Source organism: Urocitellus parryii, chromosome 2, assembly GCF_045843805.1.
Source record: "Urocitellus parryii isolate mUroPar1 chromosome 2, mUroPar1.hap1, whole genome shotgun sequence".
Classification (NCBI taxonomy): domain Eukaryota; kingdom Metazoa; phylum Chordata; class Mammalia; order Rodentia; family Sciuridae; genus Urocitellus; species Urocitellus parryii.
The window spans coordinates 170,091,625-170,109,301 of record NC_135532.1 but is presented as its reverse complement, the minus strand read 5'-3'; the positions used below and the strand labels follow the sequence as shown (position 1 = coordinate 170,109,301).

The 17,677-nt window shown below is 36.1% G+C and overlaps 1 protein-coding gene across 2 annotated transcripts in view; it reads left to right on the top strand.

Moving 5' to 3' along the window:
- Hspbap1 (HSPB1 associated protein 1) overlaps positions 1–17,677 on the top strand; it is a 77,093-nt gene that overhangs the window by 31,795 nt on the left and 27,621 nt on the right. Inside the window, exons 1-2 of one of the 2 annotated variants that reach the window (XM_077795353.1) lie at positions 1,082–1,159; positions 9,739–9,920. In XM_077795353.1, the coding sequence (XP_077651479.1) occupies positions 1,153–1,159; positions 9,739–9,920 (189 nt within the window). In that variant the 5' untranslated portion in view covers positions 1,082–1,152. Of the gene's footprint in view, positions 1–1,081; positions 1,160–9,738; positions 9,921–17,677 lie in introns of those variants that run through there. The other variant, XM_026393963.2, reaches the window with a different exon arrangement.

Below are 17,677 nucleotides of genomic sequence, written 5' to 3'. Positions count from 1 at the left end.
CCTTTTTTCAATATCTATTTTATTATTGCATTTTTCCCACATCATAAAGTTCTATTTTATTTTTTGAGCTCATACAAACCTAGGTTAATGTTTTTCTGATCAGTTTTGTTTTTTGACTGTGTTTTATTTTTTGACTGTGGAGTTTTTAAACATTGCAATGGAGATTTCACCTAGGTAAAGCTACAAGGCCTTTATTATTGTCTTATATGTTGTATGTTATGTGCGCACACTTCTGTTTTGTGTTGTATGTCTGTATGTGTGTATGTCCATATATCTTATATGAGGAGCGCTCATGAATAAATGGATCCGAATTTTTTTTTATTCACGTGATTTTAATGGTTTAATTTAGATTGGGTAAACAGCTGTTGAAAATTGTTTTAATATGTAAACAAATAAGGAGGTTAACAGATCTGTTTGTTTGCTTTCACCTTTCCTTCTCATTATATTTAATAATTCTGTTCAGGATAATGTAAATTGTTCAAAAAATTGTTTTCTTAATGCCTGTTGGAATGTTACATAATTTTTTTCCTAGCATCATTGCCAGAATTCCTATCTTCATCCCAGTGCCGGTGAAGACAAAGATAAAACCAAACTACAGCTTCTTCGGTAGCTATCAACAAACTGTATAAACTGATGCATCAGTGAATAATAACTCAACAAGTAATGCTCAATCAAGGAGTAGATTTACTTTGGGAGGAAATGGACATATTGACAGATTCCTCTACTTTGAACTGCTTGCACAACTTGCCTGGACTATGTATCACTTGTATGCATTGTGAACTATCTGTTGGTGCAGCGAATTGTGGTAATGCTGGCATCTTTGCTGATGGTGTCACTGGTGGTACAATTTTTCAAAGGAGCCCTCAATTGGCTTGGTGTCATGGCATTTTTCATCCTCCTCCCTTCTACTAGTGATGGTCTAAAATTTGGGGGCCAACAGAGGTGAGGCAAAGAACCTCACCCCCCCATTGGCACCAAGGACAAGTTTGGGGGCCAACAGAGGTGAGGCAAAGAACCTCACCCCCCCACTGGTGCAAAGGCCTATCCACAAGTATGGCTGTATGCTGGACCGGTAGTCAGTGACGGGTATGATCCGATTGCAGTGGTACCAACCTAAGACAGGAGGCTGACGCCTAGAGGTCAGTTCATCCGATGACGGGTAAGGACCATATGTTGAATTGGACTACCTAACAGGCACGGTCCCTAAGCCACATTACTTGTTGTTTATTTAAACAGAAGGGGGGAGATGCTGAGAGCCACAGCCGAGTCTGTATGGCCCCTGGCATTTTGCCAACAGTATTGATTGACAGGCAAGGCGTTAATATCCGCCTCTGCCGCTACTTTTGAGTTCTAGCGCTAATTTTGAGTTCTCGCGCTATTTTTAGTTCTCACGGGGATTCCCCGGGAGTTCCCATTGGTTGGCGAAGTGCAGGAGGAGGGTTTTCCCGGAGAGATATTTCCGGCTGGGGGTTCCTGGAGGAGCCTCGTGGCTTTTTCGGGAGGATTCCCCGGGAGCGTGTGTGAGGTTTCTTTCTTGCAGTAAAAAAATAAAGTCTGTTCTTGCTTCAGTGGCTTGTGATTTGTGCCCAGCCAGACTGCGGCACAGCGTAATCTCTCTCTCCCCCAGCTTGGGCCAGAGAAGTGTGTTTTCAATTTCTCTATTTCTGGGGATTTGCTTTTTCCTACTTTGGGGCCTTTGTGTATGTATCTAGCCATAGCTCTCTGTATCTAGTCATTGTGGGTTTTTTCCCCCATTTTCCTTTCTCCTAGATTTATCTGGTTAGTTGCTTTTCTTCTTTGAAATCTTAACTTAAATGGCATTCTTTCCTGACCATACCTATCATCCTCCACCACCCAAATCATGTGGGGCTTCAGATTATCCCAGAACACCTTGTATTTCTTAGCCACACTGAGTACAGTTTTAATCACATGGACAGTTGTGTAAGTAATCACCTGATTAAGGTCATTTTTTTGGGCTGAGGATGTGGCTCAAGTGGTAGCGCGCTTGCCTAGCATGCGTGAGGCATTGGGTTCGATTCTCAGCACCACATAAAAATATAATAAAGATGTTGTGTCCACCTAAAACTAAAAAATAAATATTAAAAAAAAAAAAAAAAGGTCATTTTTTGTGAGAGCAAGGGCCATGTCATCCTGGGCAGAGCACTTAATAGACATTCAGATATGTGTGGAATGAAATAATGATATGTATGACAAGCACCTTACAGAAAAATTGTTTCCACTGACACTCTTTTGAAAGTATCTATTTTGCCACTGCTTTGCCAAAACTGAGATTTCTCTTTTAAGAAAATCTTGTTGATAGGTTAATAATAGCATCTCATAATTTCAGTTAACATTTCTTTGATTGCTGGCAATGTTGAACATATATATGTTAATGTTAATTGGTCATTTGTATTTTTTCTGATAATTGTTCTTTGATTAGTTCTTCATTGGAGATTTAGGGTTTAACTTTTTGTTAGTAAATTCCTTACATATTAAGAATATTCTGTTGGCACTAGTACATTTCCCAATTGTCATTTGTTTTTTCATTTTGCTTCACATTTTTATAGAGTCAAATCAAATAATGCTCAAGTAACATTTTTATTATTTATTTTATCTCTAGGAATTCCTTCTCCCAAAAGTAGATATTCTAATTTTTTTCTAATAGCTTAATTTTCTTCTAATAGCTTAATGGTTTCCTTTTTAAAATTTTATTCTTTATTTATTTCATATATGTTTTGGTATGTGATGTTCAATGGGTTTTTTTCCAAATAGTTGGGAACTTTTATTCTTTTGTACCTTATTCTCTTTGGAAACCTATATTGCTATTTTCTTATGTGAATTTCAGCATCAGTTTCTGGCCCACATTTTTAGATCAGTTTTGGAGCCAGTAACAAAATGCTATTTCAGTACCAGTATATATTTTAATATTTGAAAGTACAACTCATTCTCCATACTTTTCTTTTTTAAATTCTATTTTTATTTATTCATATTTAAAATTGACATATAAAATGGTACATATTTATGTAATATGTGGTGTTTCAGTGTCATGTATGCAATATGTATTGTCTAGTTCAGAGTTGGCACATTTACCTCCTCAAACATTGATCATTTCCTTGTGGTGAAAACATTCAAAATCCTTTCCTCTAGCTTTTAAAAATATATATAGTATATTGTTGTTTTCTGTTGTCACTCTACTGTACAATAGAACAGCAGAACTTACTTTTTTTTAAACTTCGTACCCACTGACCAGCCTTTCCCATCTCTCTCTCCTCCCTTCTCTCCCCAGCCTGTGGTAACTACTGGTGTACTCTGAACTTCTGTTTTTCTTCCTTCTTAGATATTGTTGAATTTTATTCATCTAAATGAACTTTAGAGTTTTATACAAAGTGCTCACTTTTTAAAGAAATTCTATTGGGATTTTAAATGAACATATATGAAGCTGTATAAATTAATTTGGAAAAAATTACATAATAATAAAAATATATATTCCTTATTACTCAGCCATAAAGAAGAATAAAATTATGGTATTTGCTGGAATGTATGGACTGGAGGCTATCTTGTTTAGTGAAATAAGCCAATCATCCAAAACCAAAGGCTAAATATTCTCTCTAATATGAGGCTGCTAACTCAAAATAGGTAGGAGAGGGGAGGAATGGAGGAGGGTTACCAGATTGGGATGCGGGGGATAGGAGTAGTAAAGTCAATAGAATGAATTAGACTTAACTTTCTCATGTTCATACATAAATACAGGACCAGTGTAGCTCCACATCATATACAACCACCAGAATAGGAAGTTATACTCCATATATATATGATATGTCAAAATATATTCTACTGTCATATATAACTAAAAAGAACAAAAAATGTCTGTGTATGTATATATTCCTATATCAGAACATGTTATTTTCACTTACCAAGTCTGCCTCTCTCAGCAAAAAAATTTATAGTTTTCATAAAATAACAAAAATTCTTAAACTATTATAAATTTGTTATAGCTGTTATGAAGGCAATTTTTTTCTTAAAGAGAGAGAGAATTTTTTAATGTTTATTTTTCAGTTTTCAGTGGATACAACATCTTTATTTTATTTTTATGTGGTGCTGAGGATTGAACCCTGCACATGCCAGGCGAGCGCGTTACCACTTGAGCCACATCCCCAGCCCCTAAAGGCAATGTTTTTTACCTATACTTTTTTTCTAACTGGTTATGATTGATACATAGATAGAAGCTATTTATTTCTATATGCTTATTTCTTATTCAGCTACTTATTAGTCTAGCTAGTTTTTTCTTTGTTCTGGTGATCATCTAGGTAGACAGGCCTATGATCTTATTAACAATGATAACCTTGTCCTCTCAGTTGACTATATTTCTTATTTCTGTTTTAGGTTTGGTTAGAATTTTTCTAGGGTGCCTGCATAGTAGTGTTAGTAATTTGACAGTTTTGTTGTTGTTTTCTTTCTTTGTTTCTTTCTTTCTTTTTTTTTTTTTTTTTTTTTGCAATAGGGTCTTGCTGTGTTGCTCATGTTGGTCTCAAACTCCTGAGCTTAAGCGATCCTCCTACACCAGCCTCTTAAGCAGCAGGGACAACAAGTATAAACCACTGCTCCTGGCAATAGTTGGCATTTTTAAAATGTTATGTGTTCCTTAGTTTATTGTAGGAAGAAAGCAGTAAGCATCACACAGGTCTTTGAAACGATTTGGGATCATATTCATTTGTCGAGATATGTGCTCAGTGGTGGCATTGTACTTCAGCAAGCAGTTATAGAAATAACCCTAAACATCTGTAAGTTGGGCAATGGAGCAGTGAGTGATCCAAAGTCCTATTCAGAGCTTACACCCAACGTATTGTTTCTTATTTGAAAAATGATTAAAGTTCAACAAAATGGAGAAGTATTTGTTTTCCTGCTGGGCAAAATAATATTTTAGGACCTTTATTAAGAGAGTTAAAAGCAAGTTCGGTTTGTGTACTACTGCTAAGTCTTGTACTCAGCTGAACGTCTTCTTACCTAACATTTACAGGAAGTGGGATGGAAGTTGTAGCTTCCTAGGTACTTCATCATTAAATGAAAGAACAATAATAATGAAATTAGAAAGGAATAATGCCACTCCATAAAGACAAAAATGGTACTGCTGGGCACAGTGGTGCTCACCTATAACCCCAGCAATTTGGGGTTGAGGCAGGAGGATTATGAATTCAAGACCAACCTGGGCAACTTAGTGAGACCCTGTCTCAAAATTAAAAAATAAAAAGGCCTAGGAATGGAGTTAGGTGGTAGAGGGCTTGCCTAGCATATATGAAACTCTGCGTTCCATCTCCAGTATCATTACAAAGAAAGGGGTGGGGGGTGGGCAGGAAAGAAAAACAACTGCGCTACCTGGAGAGAAACTGTCATTTCAACAAAATCAGAACGCTCCCTTTGTCCTGCTACCACCAAGTCAGAGTGAGAAGATTTTCTATCAAAATAATTATGTAAATGAAAAGGTCTGTCATTTCCATTCAGTCCTTTCATTTTAATTTTCCTCTGATGATAACAGTTCCTGCATGCAATTTTCACATTTTTGTATTTTCATTTTTAACATGCAGAACTTTCCATGATAGCAAATGAAGTCCTCTAATGAGGCCAGGTTCTGAGGTCTGCCATGCAGACTTGTTTGTGATAACTGGCCTTAATGGAAAAGGGCTGTTCAGTCCAGCCCGGGGCAGCCAACTCAATTAATGGCTTTAGTATTGTGGTTGGATCAAGCGCTGTGAAATGAAAACTTACAAGACAGTGCAATGTCTTTAGGCCAACATTGGAGTTTATGAGATGATTCAGAAATGACTCCTGTTTCCCAGCATCATGAAGCTTTCTTGCCACGTGCATTTTTGTTTGTCAGAATTTAACTTTATGAACTCTTATGCTGTAGTGGAGAATATTTGATGATATCAATGGTATTAAAAGCTTGTATCTATTAATGGTTTACTGTGTGCCAGGCACTGTTTGAAGTGCTTCATAAAATATGGGAAAATTTAAATAGTTCTGGAGTATGTAGTTTTTATATTTTAGATCAGTGGTATTAGTAAAGTTCTGCTTCTCGACGTCAAGTGACAAGTAGACAAATTAGAGTGATTCTTTGATGTACACCCTGGCCTCTGTTACCTCTCTGCCATTCTGCAGAAATGAATTTAGGAAGAAGAAAGCAAGGGAAAAAGAGATCAGATAATCCTAAGCAGTTGAGGAAGAAAGGAAGGAAAAAGATAAAAAATATTGAAAGAAGAGTTTGAATACTTTTCTCCTACTAATTCACTTAACTGTTAAAAAGTTCCAAGTAAATATATAAATTAATAGTAAGTACTAATAATTGTGCCTGCATCTACTATGTCAGGCACTGTGCTAACTGGTCTACATCCCTCAAAGGGTTTTATGCTTTGCAAAGGAGGTAACAATCAGATTTCTTAATAAATTGTTAACTTCCCTATGCTCATTTAAAATATTCTGCTAGTTGCAAAAAAAGTGATTTCATCCCTGTCTTAGAAGAATAGTTCTCATATCAACCCAAGACTGTAGTCTTAACTCGTTGGTATCATACCCATACTAACAAACCCACTGCAGACAGATAACAGACCCTTATCTCTGATTGCCTTTCCCTTTTTTAAATGTCTGTGGTACAAAATTTTGTATTTAATTACATGATGCTTCAAGTTCTCTACTATTCTAGTTAAAGATTTATCTTTATCTAAATATACTATACACTCAATAGTATTATCTATTTTTTATGTTCCTATAAGCCTGAGTATCATGCTAATTGCAAATTTTGTGCTTAATAAATGATTCTGAAATAACTGAGTTAATGAATAAAAGAACAGGCGTTAAATCATTATTGTCCACTTAAAGAGTCTGAGGAGCTATGTATGCTAAATGTGCAGTAAAGTCCAACAATTTTCAAAAAAACAGTTATTTTGTTATTGCCTTTCTTTTCTTTTCTTTTCTTTTTTTTTTTTTTTTTTAAGCTGAAGCAATGATTCTCAAGCCCTTTGAGCTCAGGATCCCTTTTAAAATGATTGAGTTCCCCAGTGAGCCTATGCTGGTGTGGGTTGTCCCTAGTGATACTTGCCATACTAGAAACTAAAATGGAGAAATTTAAAACATGAGAACATAAGCATGTATTCCACCATCTGTCAGAGCAGTGACACCAACACATGTCATGTGGCTTCTGGGAAACTCCCTGGCACACTTGTGAGGGAATGAAAATGCAAAGGGCAAATGATGTCTTAGTGTTATATGAAAGTAGTTTGGACCTCACAGACTCACAGAAAGGTCTTGGGCAGCTGATAATCTCAGGCATTCCACTGGCTCACTAAATCAGGCTATGATGAAGGCTGTCTTTAATGTTAATGTTAAAACTATATTTTCTGCTTTATCATGAATACTATGAGTATTATAAATTATTATGTTTTTTTAGAGAGAGAGAGAGAATTTTAATATTTATTTTTTTTTTTAGTTTTTTTGGCAGACACAACATCTTTGTTTTTTGCATGTGGTGCTGAGGATTGAACCCAGGCCACACACATGCCAGGCGAGCGCGCTACCGCTTGAGCCACATTCCCAGCCCAAGTATTATAAATTATTTTAACAATAAAGCAAGTATAAAATTTATATTTAATTAATGTTAATAGTTCTTTTTTGGTTGGAATTATCTTCATTTAAAAAAAAACATTTGGAAACCACTTTCATTGTTCACTTAAAGGTGTGTTCGAACAGATTTTAAACTGTACTACAGAGCAATAGTAACAAAAACAGCATGGTACTGGTACCAAAACAGGCAGGTGGACCAATGGTACAGAATAGAGGAAACAGAAACCAATCCACAAAATTACAACTACCTTATATTAGACAAAGGTGATAAAAGCATGCAATGGAGAAAGGATAACATCTTCAACAAATGGTGCTAGGAGAACTGGAAAGCCATATGCAACAAAATGAAATTGAATTCCTGTCTCTCACCATGCACAAAAGTTAACTCAAAATGGATTAAGGAGCTAGGAATCAAACCAGAGACTCTTCGTCTAGTAGAAGAAAAAGTTGGCTCCAATCTCCACCTCGTGGGGTTGGGCTCCAAATTCCTTAATAGGACACCTGTAGCTCAAGAGTTAAAATCAAGAATCAACAAATGGGACTTACTCAAACTAAAAAGTTTTTTTCTCAGCAAGAGAAACAATAAGAGAGGTAAATAGGGAGCCTACATCCTGAGAACAAATTTTTACCCCTCACACTTCAGATAGAGCCCTAGTATCCAGAGTATACAAAGAACTCAAAAAATTAAACAATAAGAAAACAAATAACCCAATCAACAAATGGGCCAAGGATCTGAACAGACACTTCTCAGAGAAAGATATACAGTCAATCAACAAATACATGAAAAAATGCTCACCATCTCTAGCAATCAGAGAAATGCAAATTTAAACCACTCTAAGGTACCATCTCACCCCAGTAAGAAAGGCAGCCATTATGAAGTCAAACAACAACAAGGGCTGGCGAGGATGTGGGGAAAAGGGTACACTTGTACATTGCTGGTGGGACTGCAAACTGGTGCGGCCAATTTGGAAATCAGTATGGAAATTCCTCTGAAAGCTGGGAATGGAACCACCATTCAACCCAGCTATTCCCCTTCTCAGACTATTCCCAAAGACCTAAAAAGAGCATACTACAGGGATATAGCATCATCAATGTTCATAGCAGCACAATTCACAATAGCTAGACTGTGGAACCAACCTAGATGCCCTTCAATAGATGAATGTATAAAAAAAAAATGTGGCATATATACACAATGGAATATTACTCAGCACTAAAAAATAGCAAAATCATGGCATTTGCAGGGAAATGGATGGCATTAGAGCAGATTATGCTAAGTGAAGTCCGCCAATCCCTAAAAAACAAATGCCGAATGTCTTCTTTGATATAAGGGGGGCGACTCAAAACAGAGCAGGGAGGAAGAGCATGAGAAGAAGATTACCATCAAACAGGGACGAGAGGTGGGAGAGAATGGGAGAGAGAGGGGGAATTGCACGGAAGAGGGAAGGAGACCCTCATTGTTATACAAAAATACATATAAGAGGATGTGAGGCGAAAGGGAAAAAATAAGAGAGAGAGAGAGAAATGAGTTATGGTAGATGGGGTAGAGGGAGAGGAGGGGAGGAGAGGGGAGGGGAAGGGAGGGGGGATAGGAAGGGGATAGGAAGGGCAGCAGATTACAACAGACACTTGTTCGGCAGTATGTATAAACGTGGATGTATAACCAATGTGATCCTGCAATCTGTACACGTGGGAATATTAAGAATTCGTACCCCATTTGAAACAAATGTCAAGATCAATGTAATGTTTTGAGCAACTAATAAATTTCTGATATTTAAAATGTATATATATATATATATATACACACACACATATACATAACATATATATATATAATCAGCTCAATATATTGAAGTGCTCCTTAAACCTTTTTAAAAATAAATATTATTTCATTATACAAACCATAAGTAAATAATGCTCTTTAGGATGAAGTAAAAAATATATATATATGTGTGTGTTCGAGGGCCTGGGGTTTTGGCTTAGTGGTAAGCCCTTGCCTAGCATGTATGAGGCACTGAGTTCAATCCTCAGCAACACATAAAAATAAATAAAGAAAGAAAGAATTGTCCATCTATAACTAAAAAAAAAAAAAAAAAAAAATTTAAAGTGTGTTCTCTTACTTTACAGTTCCCCAATTTGAAACTGCTTGTAGTTATGTGGAAGCTACACTTGAAGAATTTCTGACCTGGAACTGTGACCAGTCTAGTGATTCTGGACCATTTAAAGATTATGATCATTCTAAATTCTGGGCTTATGCTGACTACAAATATTTTGTTAGTCTATTTGAAGACAAGACAGATATTTTCCAGGTAGGTAATACATTCCTTTTCATCTTAGTAAGAAATTACTCTTGAATGGGAACCATCAAAAATACAAATTATTTAGTAATAAATGCAGGAAAGGATGTGGAGGAAAAGGAACACTCATATGCTGTTGTAGGATTACAAATTAGTACAACCACCATGGAAATCAGTATGGAGGTTCCTCAAAAGACTAGTAATGGAACCACCGTATGATCCAGCTGTACCTAGGGATTTTTCCTAAAAACAATTACTCATCAGACTATAGCGATACATGCGGACCCATGTTTATACACAGTCACCAAATTATGGAACCAGCCTGGGTGTCTATCAGCAGATGAGTGGATAAATAAAATGTGATATATGTACACAGTGGAGTTTTATTCAGCCACAAAGAAGAATAAAATTATGTCATCTACATGAAAATGGGTAGAACTTGAAAGCATTATGTTAAGTGAAATAACCCAGACGCAGAAAGTTAAGAGTGGTATATTTTCTCCCATATATGGAGGCTAGAGAGAAAAAAGGTAGAAGGTGGTCTCATGAAAATGGAAGGTAGATCAGTAGAATAGAAGAGAGGACCAGGGGAATGAAGGAGGTGTGGGGAAGGAGAGATACTAGGGAATGAAGTTGTCCAATTTATATTGTTGTATTATGCATGTATGAATATATAATAATGAATCCCACTATTACACATAATTATAAGACACCAGTAAAAAAAATTTTTTAGAAAGAATATGCTTTACCAAAAGATCCTAAATTACAATCTTCCTGGTATTTTCTGCCTTGACTGCCTTTTTGTCTCATAAATAGTGACTGTGAGTCTGGAGCATTTTACCCAATAAAGCCAAAAGGTCTACTCAAAAGAAGTATGTTTGATTGACGTATATCAGCAGGCTTCTGTTTTCCTACTCATTAGACTTGCTATGCACCCCTCCTTTGCCTTTGAATGGTACTGAGTAGCTTAGAGTATACTAGAAAAATACCTGTGTTTAAAACTTCATCTGCTGCTGACCTACATGGAAGTTCTTGTTCCATCAGTGAGGCAGGTAGAGATATAAAGTTTCTCCCAGGAAGCATTACTTATGTCACTCTGCCATACTGTCTGCTCTGGGGTTTAGTACAGCTAATTTTTCTCTGGTGGTTTATGGCCTGAGACAGAGAATTTTGGGCTCCTGGTATTTGGTAGTAGAAGACCTGCAAAAAATGTGCAGAATATGGAAGTTCACTGCTGTGTGTTGACATAACTGTCAACAGTTTGCAGATTACCATATCCTCTTTTCTTTTACATGACTTCTACCTCAAAATGCCAGTTTGTTTTGTGGGGTAATTTTGCAAACTCCCAGGTTTGATTTCTGTCTTGTCTTAGGTGTAGGGCAAGGGTGAGTCCGGCCCCAGGGAGCCTGTTTGGATGGCTCTACCTTGCCCATAATCAGGCCACATCTCCAGAGTTCCTCACTCTGTTCTTAGTTTTATATGGAGACAAGTATACAAAAACCCTCAGCACTGCAGGCTCTTCCCCCTGCTCCTCCCCTCCCACCTGTTACCACCACCCCTCTGGCCTTTCCTTTCATGTGGGATGATTATTCTTTGGTTCCAGAGCCAAAGAATTTTTTCCATTCAACCTACATTTTCGTTTTTCTCTTTGCATCAGGGTATTTACATGGTTATTATAATTCAACTAATATTTTGCAGCTTTCCTTTATTAACTTTTAAAAATGTTTGCTTGAATAATTTTACATTTTTTGGAGAGGGGGTAATCGAGGATTGAACTCAGGGGCACTCAACCACTGAGCCATATCTCCAGCCCTATTTTGTATTTTATTTAGAGACAGGGTCTCACTGACTTGCTAGTGCCTTGCTTTTACTGAGGCTGGCTTTGAACTCACAATCCTCCTGCTTTGGCCGCTTGAGCTGCTGGAATTACAGGCATATGCCAGTGCACCCAGCTAATTTTACTTTTTATTGAAAATTATATCACCTTGCTCCATAATTGTTAGTTGAAGGTGTATCTTTATTCTTGTAGCCATGAAATAAATGCTTGATTTATTTGTTTGTCTGTCCGGTGTTTTTGTTTTTGTTTTCCTTCTAGAAATGGGGTCTCGCTGTGTTGCTTAGACTAGCCTCCAACTCCTAGGCTCACGCCATCTCCCTCTGCAGTCCCCTAGCACCATAGGTGTGCTCTCTCACACCATGTTAAGTGCTTAAATTTGAAAATATTCATTAAACATTTCTGAATCCAAAGTCCATACCGAATCTATTTACTTATTTTTAAATAATTTTGAAATAGATGTTTTCTCTCTTAACCTCAGATCACATTATGGATCTTTAATCCTGGAAATTAAAGATTTCCTAATTAGCTTTTAGAGTACTTTGTTATAGTTCTCATATCCCCAACAACTCTGTAGAATTGAACAAATGCCTTCTTACTCCAAATTTCAAGTAAAACATCATGGGAATATAATGTTTATCAAGTACTTATCTTTGATACCTTTCTAAACTTTTTGGAACACCTTACTTTAAAAAAAAAAAATTTCCTGTAGTTGTAGATGGACATCATGCCTTTATTTTATTTGCTTATTTTTGTATGTGGTGCTAAGGATCGAACCCAGTGCCTTACCCATGCTAGGCAAGCGCTCTACCACTGAGCCACAGCCACAACCCCAATGCCTTACATTTTTCATGCTCATAATAATTTAATAATTATCCCTTTTTTTTAAGAAAAATGAGGCACCAAAAAGTTCTGGTAACCTTTTCAAAGATTATACAACTAGGGAGGAGTTGACCCACTGAGTCTCTCCAGAGCTTCAGCTCCTGCTGTGCCTTCAGAGGGTCCAAATACAAGCAGCCCCGTGGGGCTCTGCAGCCAGGATGAAGCACTTTCAACTACAGGGAGTCTGGCTCTCTTGACCTAGGATACATCCCTCATCTGACCCAGTCAGTGCTTCAGTCCTATCCCAGGCAGCCAGCATTGGGCAGACACGTGACCTGGCCATTATGTGCAGACATAAAAGACAGCCTTTCGGTAATGTGCTGGAATTCTAATTAAACCCTTATAAAATCTGATCTTTTTAGTTGAATGAATTTTCTGTCAGCTCATATTATGGTGATTAATTCTGCTATGAAGGACCAAGTCTACTCAGATCATATCTTCTTTTAACTTAAAGTTTTCTGGGTACCAAGTCTTCTTATATCACAAGCACATAAGTTGTTTTCGTTTTGTTTTGACTACTATAATCCATTAGGTCATTAAATCTTATTAGTCATTGTTTCAAGCTTTTTTATTACAAGAGAAGATTGTTTACATTCTTGCCAGCCCTTTAGTGTCTGGCTTATAGATAACAGCTGGATTCTCACATCTGCTTTTTCAGTCATGCAACTGGATTTATTGATCTTTTGGAAGGATATGAAGAAAATCTTGCTTCACACACATATGCAGCTAAAAAAGAAAAGAACACAGAAGTATTTAAATAGCCTTTTCAGATAATTGTGGAATTTTCACATTTGACAAGGGATAGTTTCTTTTTTTCCCCTTTTTTCTTTGTTATTCTTCTGTATATCTGTGATTTTTATGTGTGTAGGTGGGGAGAGGGTTACTAGGGATTGAACCCAGGGTCACTTTACATTGAGCCACATCCCCAGCCCTTTTTATTTTTTATTTTGAAACAGGGTCTCACTAAGTTTCTTAGGCTTCACTGAGTTGCTGAGGCAAGTCTCAAACTTAGCATCCTCCTGCTTCCTCCCATGTCCCTGGAATTACAGGCATGGGCCACTGTACCCAGCAAGGGATAGTTTCTTAAAGGGTCATTAGTTGCCATGTAGAATCTCAACCCAAAGAATAAACTCTTTGTACTTTTACATAATAAGATTCATTGATCTATCTTGAACAGAATAGATCCGAGGTAATATAATTCATTGACTATTTATAAAATGTTGCTTTGCTAAGCTGTGTAGGTCTTGCAAATGTTGGTGCATTTCAGTGTACTCAATACATTCCATAATATAAAAAGTCATATTTGCTAATATCATCACCATTCTCATTACAAAACCTTTAGCATTAGAAAGCTTTCAAGGTCATATATCTCAAAATACAGCTTGCAAAATCATTTTAATTCAGTTCCAAATATTTTCTAATTTATCTAGTGATTTCATCTTTGACTTACTGGGAATTTTTCAGCTTTCTGTTATTGATTTTTAATTTAATTCCATTGTGGTCAGAAAACATACTTTGTATGAAGTCAGTCCTTTTGAGTTTATTGAAATCTATCTTATGGCCCAGAATATAGTTAATCTTGATCAACATTCATATATCCTTGACAATATTGTGTATTCTGTGGTTGGGTGGAGTGTATAAATGTCAAGTCAGGGTGATGGTTCAAGTCTCCTGTATCCTCAGTAGTTTTCTGTATATGTGTTCTACCCATTATATAGAAAGTGGCACTGAGATCCACCAATGATAATTATGTACTTGTCTTTTCGTCATTTTAGGTGTATCAGGTTTGGGGTTTTTGTTCATGCATGTGAAAGCTGTTATTAGGTTCGTATATGTTTAGGTTTATGATGTCCTCTTGGTGAATCAACCCTTTATCATGATGAGAAATCACCCTCTGCATCTTGGGTTCTCCTTTGTTCTGTTTACTTTGCCTTTGCTTAGTCTTAGTATGAAAAGAAATACTTACTGTATAATTCCATTTTTATAAAATTTTAGAACTTGCAAACTAATTTTATAGTGATAAAGTAGTTGTATGAGAATGAGGGTGAGGGGGCACCAGGAAGCTTTTGGACAGATCAGAATTTCATCTCAATGTGGCAGTGGTTTCTCAGGGGTATAATATGTACCTTAAATATATGCTGTTTATTGTACTTATGTTATACCCCAATAAATCTTTTGTTGTTGTTTTAAAGAATTAAGTGCTACTGATAACACTTTGGTCCCACTGCCTGGACACTAGCAATTTAATTTGTCATTGCTTATGCACCATCAATGTGAGCCTCAACACAATGAATTAGACAAATAACACAAAAATAGTTTGGACCTCACAGATCCCCTGAACCTCTGGTGTACAACCTCCCTTTCAGTAATTACTCCTCCAGTTCCAACTCCTCCTCTAATTCTATTACTCTTTGTATCATGCTCTAGATTAAATATTAAAATATATTAATCATGTTAACAAAACATTTTATGATTTGAAATTAATATAGATAGTATTTAAGTCTCTCACCCACTGACTCACCCTACCTGTCTTCTCTGCACAAGCCTCGTCCAGTCTCCTCACTGACTGCTGATGTACCAATGTACCCTCTCACCTTCTGGCCTCTGCTCCTGCCCTTCTGAATTTCTGCTTATTGAAGTCCTGCTTTTTAGGGCCTGGCTCAGACTCAGCCTTGTCTCTGAAACCTCAGCCACTGGAACCCATATCCATGTGCCCCTTGCCTCCATTCCCAACTTTAATTTAGATTTTTATTTAAATGGTCCATGACATAAAACCTTATGTCTTATGCCTCTAATAATATTATAAGGTCTTTGAACTATGTTTTAAAATTATTTATTTCCCAAATCACTGACATAGTGCTGAATACATAATAGGTATTTGAATGACTACTTGAGTATATTTTTCCCCCTAGTTTTACCATATCTTGTTTATTTCTTTAGTCTTTAGAGCCTTTCAGAAAATGTTTTGACTTAAACCTTAGCTTCATTCTTATCAGTGAATTAAGTTTATTGATTCTAGTTGATCAATCAAGGGTAGCATTTTCAGTCTTTTTATTTGTTTTTTTAGTATATTATAGTTACACACTTCACTTTTGATATATTTATAAATGCATATTACATAGTTTTCTTCATTTCATTTTAATACTCTTCCCTCCCCCAGTCCTCTTCCTCTATTCTATTGGTCTTCCTTTTATCTATTTATCTATATCTATCTATCATCTATTTTAATTGATACATTATAGTATATATAAAATTGGAATGGATTTTGATATATTCATAGATGCATGTAGCATAATTTGGTCAACTTTATTCCCCAGTTCTTCCCCTTTCCCTCTCCTCCATTGCCCTTGGTTCTCTACTTTTACTCTATTGATCTTCCTTCTCTTTTAGTGTTTACCTTTCATGATAAGAAATTCTTAGCTCTGGGGCTGGGGATGTGGCTCAAGCGGTAGCACGCTCGCCTGGCATGCGTGCGGCCTGGGTTCGATCCTCAGCACCATATACAAACAAAGATATTGTGTCTGCCGAAAACTAAAAAATAAATATTAAAATTCTCTCTCTCTCTCTCTCTCTCTCTCTCTCTCTGTCTCTCAAAAAAAAAAAAAGAAAGACATTCTTAGCTCTCTTCAGCCTTCTATTAGCGTTATACTTAAGATCTTTTCTTGAAGTTTCCCTCTATTAGCCCTTTTCTCCCACAAATTAAATTCATCTGCTGGTAAATATATAATATTTATTTATACAGATAAATATACTGATATAAATGCTGATATGATTGGAAAATATCTGGTAACCTTACAGATGGCCTAAAACTATGATTTTGACACATAACAGACCTTTACATATGGCACATAAAATTAGTCTCATTATATTTTAGTTATATATCATATCATTGACCAATCTAAGTAAAGCATTTTCAAACAATTCATCTTCTGCTTCCGAAGGAGGTAGGGAATTTGTGACAGTATCACATAAAATTTCTTTATCTCTGACTCCTTAGGTAAGAATGACAAGTTTTACCTTTTGTAGTTATCAGTTAGTATCCTTGTAATTGATGCTATTAAGAGTCAACATTAAAAAAAAAGAAAAAGAAGAAGAAGAATCAACATAGCTGGGCATGGTGGTGAATGTCTATAATCCCAGTAGTTTGGAGGCCTAGGCAGGAGGTTCACAAGTTTTGAGGCCAACTTTGCAATTTATCAAGTCCCTAAGCAATTTAGTGAAACCCTGACTCAAAGTTAAAAAAAAAAAATAAGAAATTTTAAAGGGGATGTAACTTAATGGTAAAGAATCCCTGGATTTAATCCCCAGTTTAAAAAAATATATATATAATACAAATCAACATATAAGGATGAGGATGTAGCTCAGTAATACAGTGGTTGCCTAGCATGTGCAAGGCCCTGGGTTCAATCCCCAATATAGCAAAAACAAAAAAACTTAACAACAAAAAAAGAATTTAGCCCCAAGAATGTTTCTCAAGTAGATTCCATCTTGTGTTGTTTTGGATTGGCAACTGAGAGGCAGGAGTCTTATGAAGTCCTCAGGATTCAGAATCCCAAAATGCTTTAAGTGGTGGATCAGTTCTAACTTGTCCTGACTTTATAACATGGGGGTATGTTGAAACTGAGGCAGGTGATTTGGTGATGATTAAAAAGGCAGTGATGCTTTCTGATGAGGCAAGTTAGCATGAAAGAATTTAGGTATTTACCTGTCTTGTTCTGTTTATGTTCCTAAGGTAATTTTCCTAAGGAAAAACGAAATTTAAGTAAGTACTTGCTAATATATAATATCCATTTAAGGGGCTGGGTGAAATTTAAATTGAAATCTTTATCATTCATAAATTGTTTCAAATTTTATTGACATTATAATTATACATAATAGTGAAATTCTTTGTCATATTCATATAAGCACATAATTTAATCAATCTCGTTTCCCAATACTTTAACTTTTTCTCCCCTCTACCTTCCCTTTATAAGTTTTGTATAGTAGTTATAGCTAATTATGTTATATTTCAAAGTTCCATTTTTGTTGATTTTCTTTTTTTTAATCAAGATGT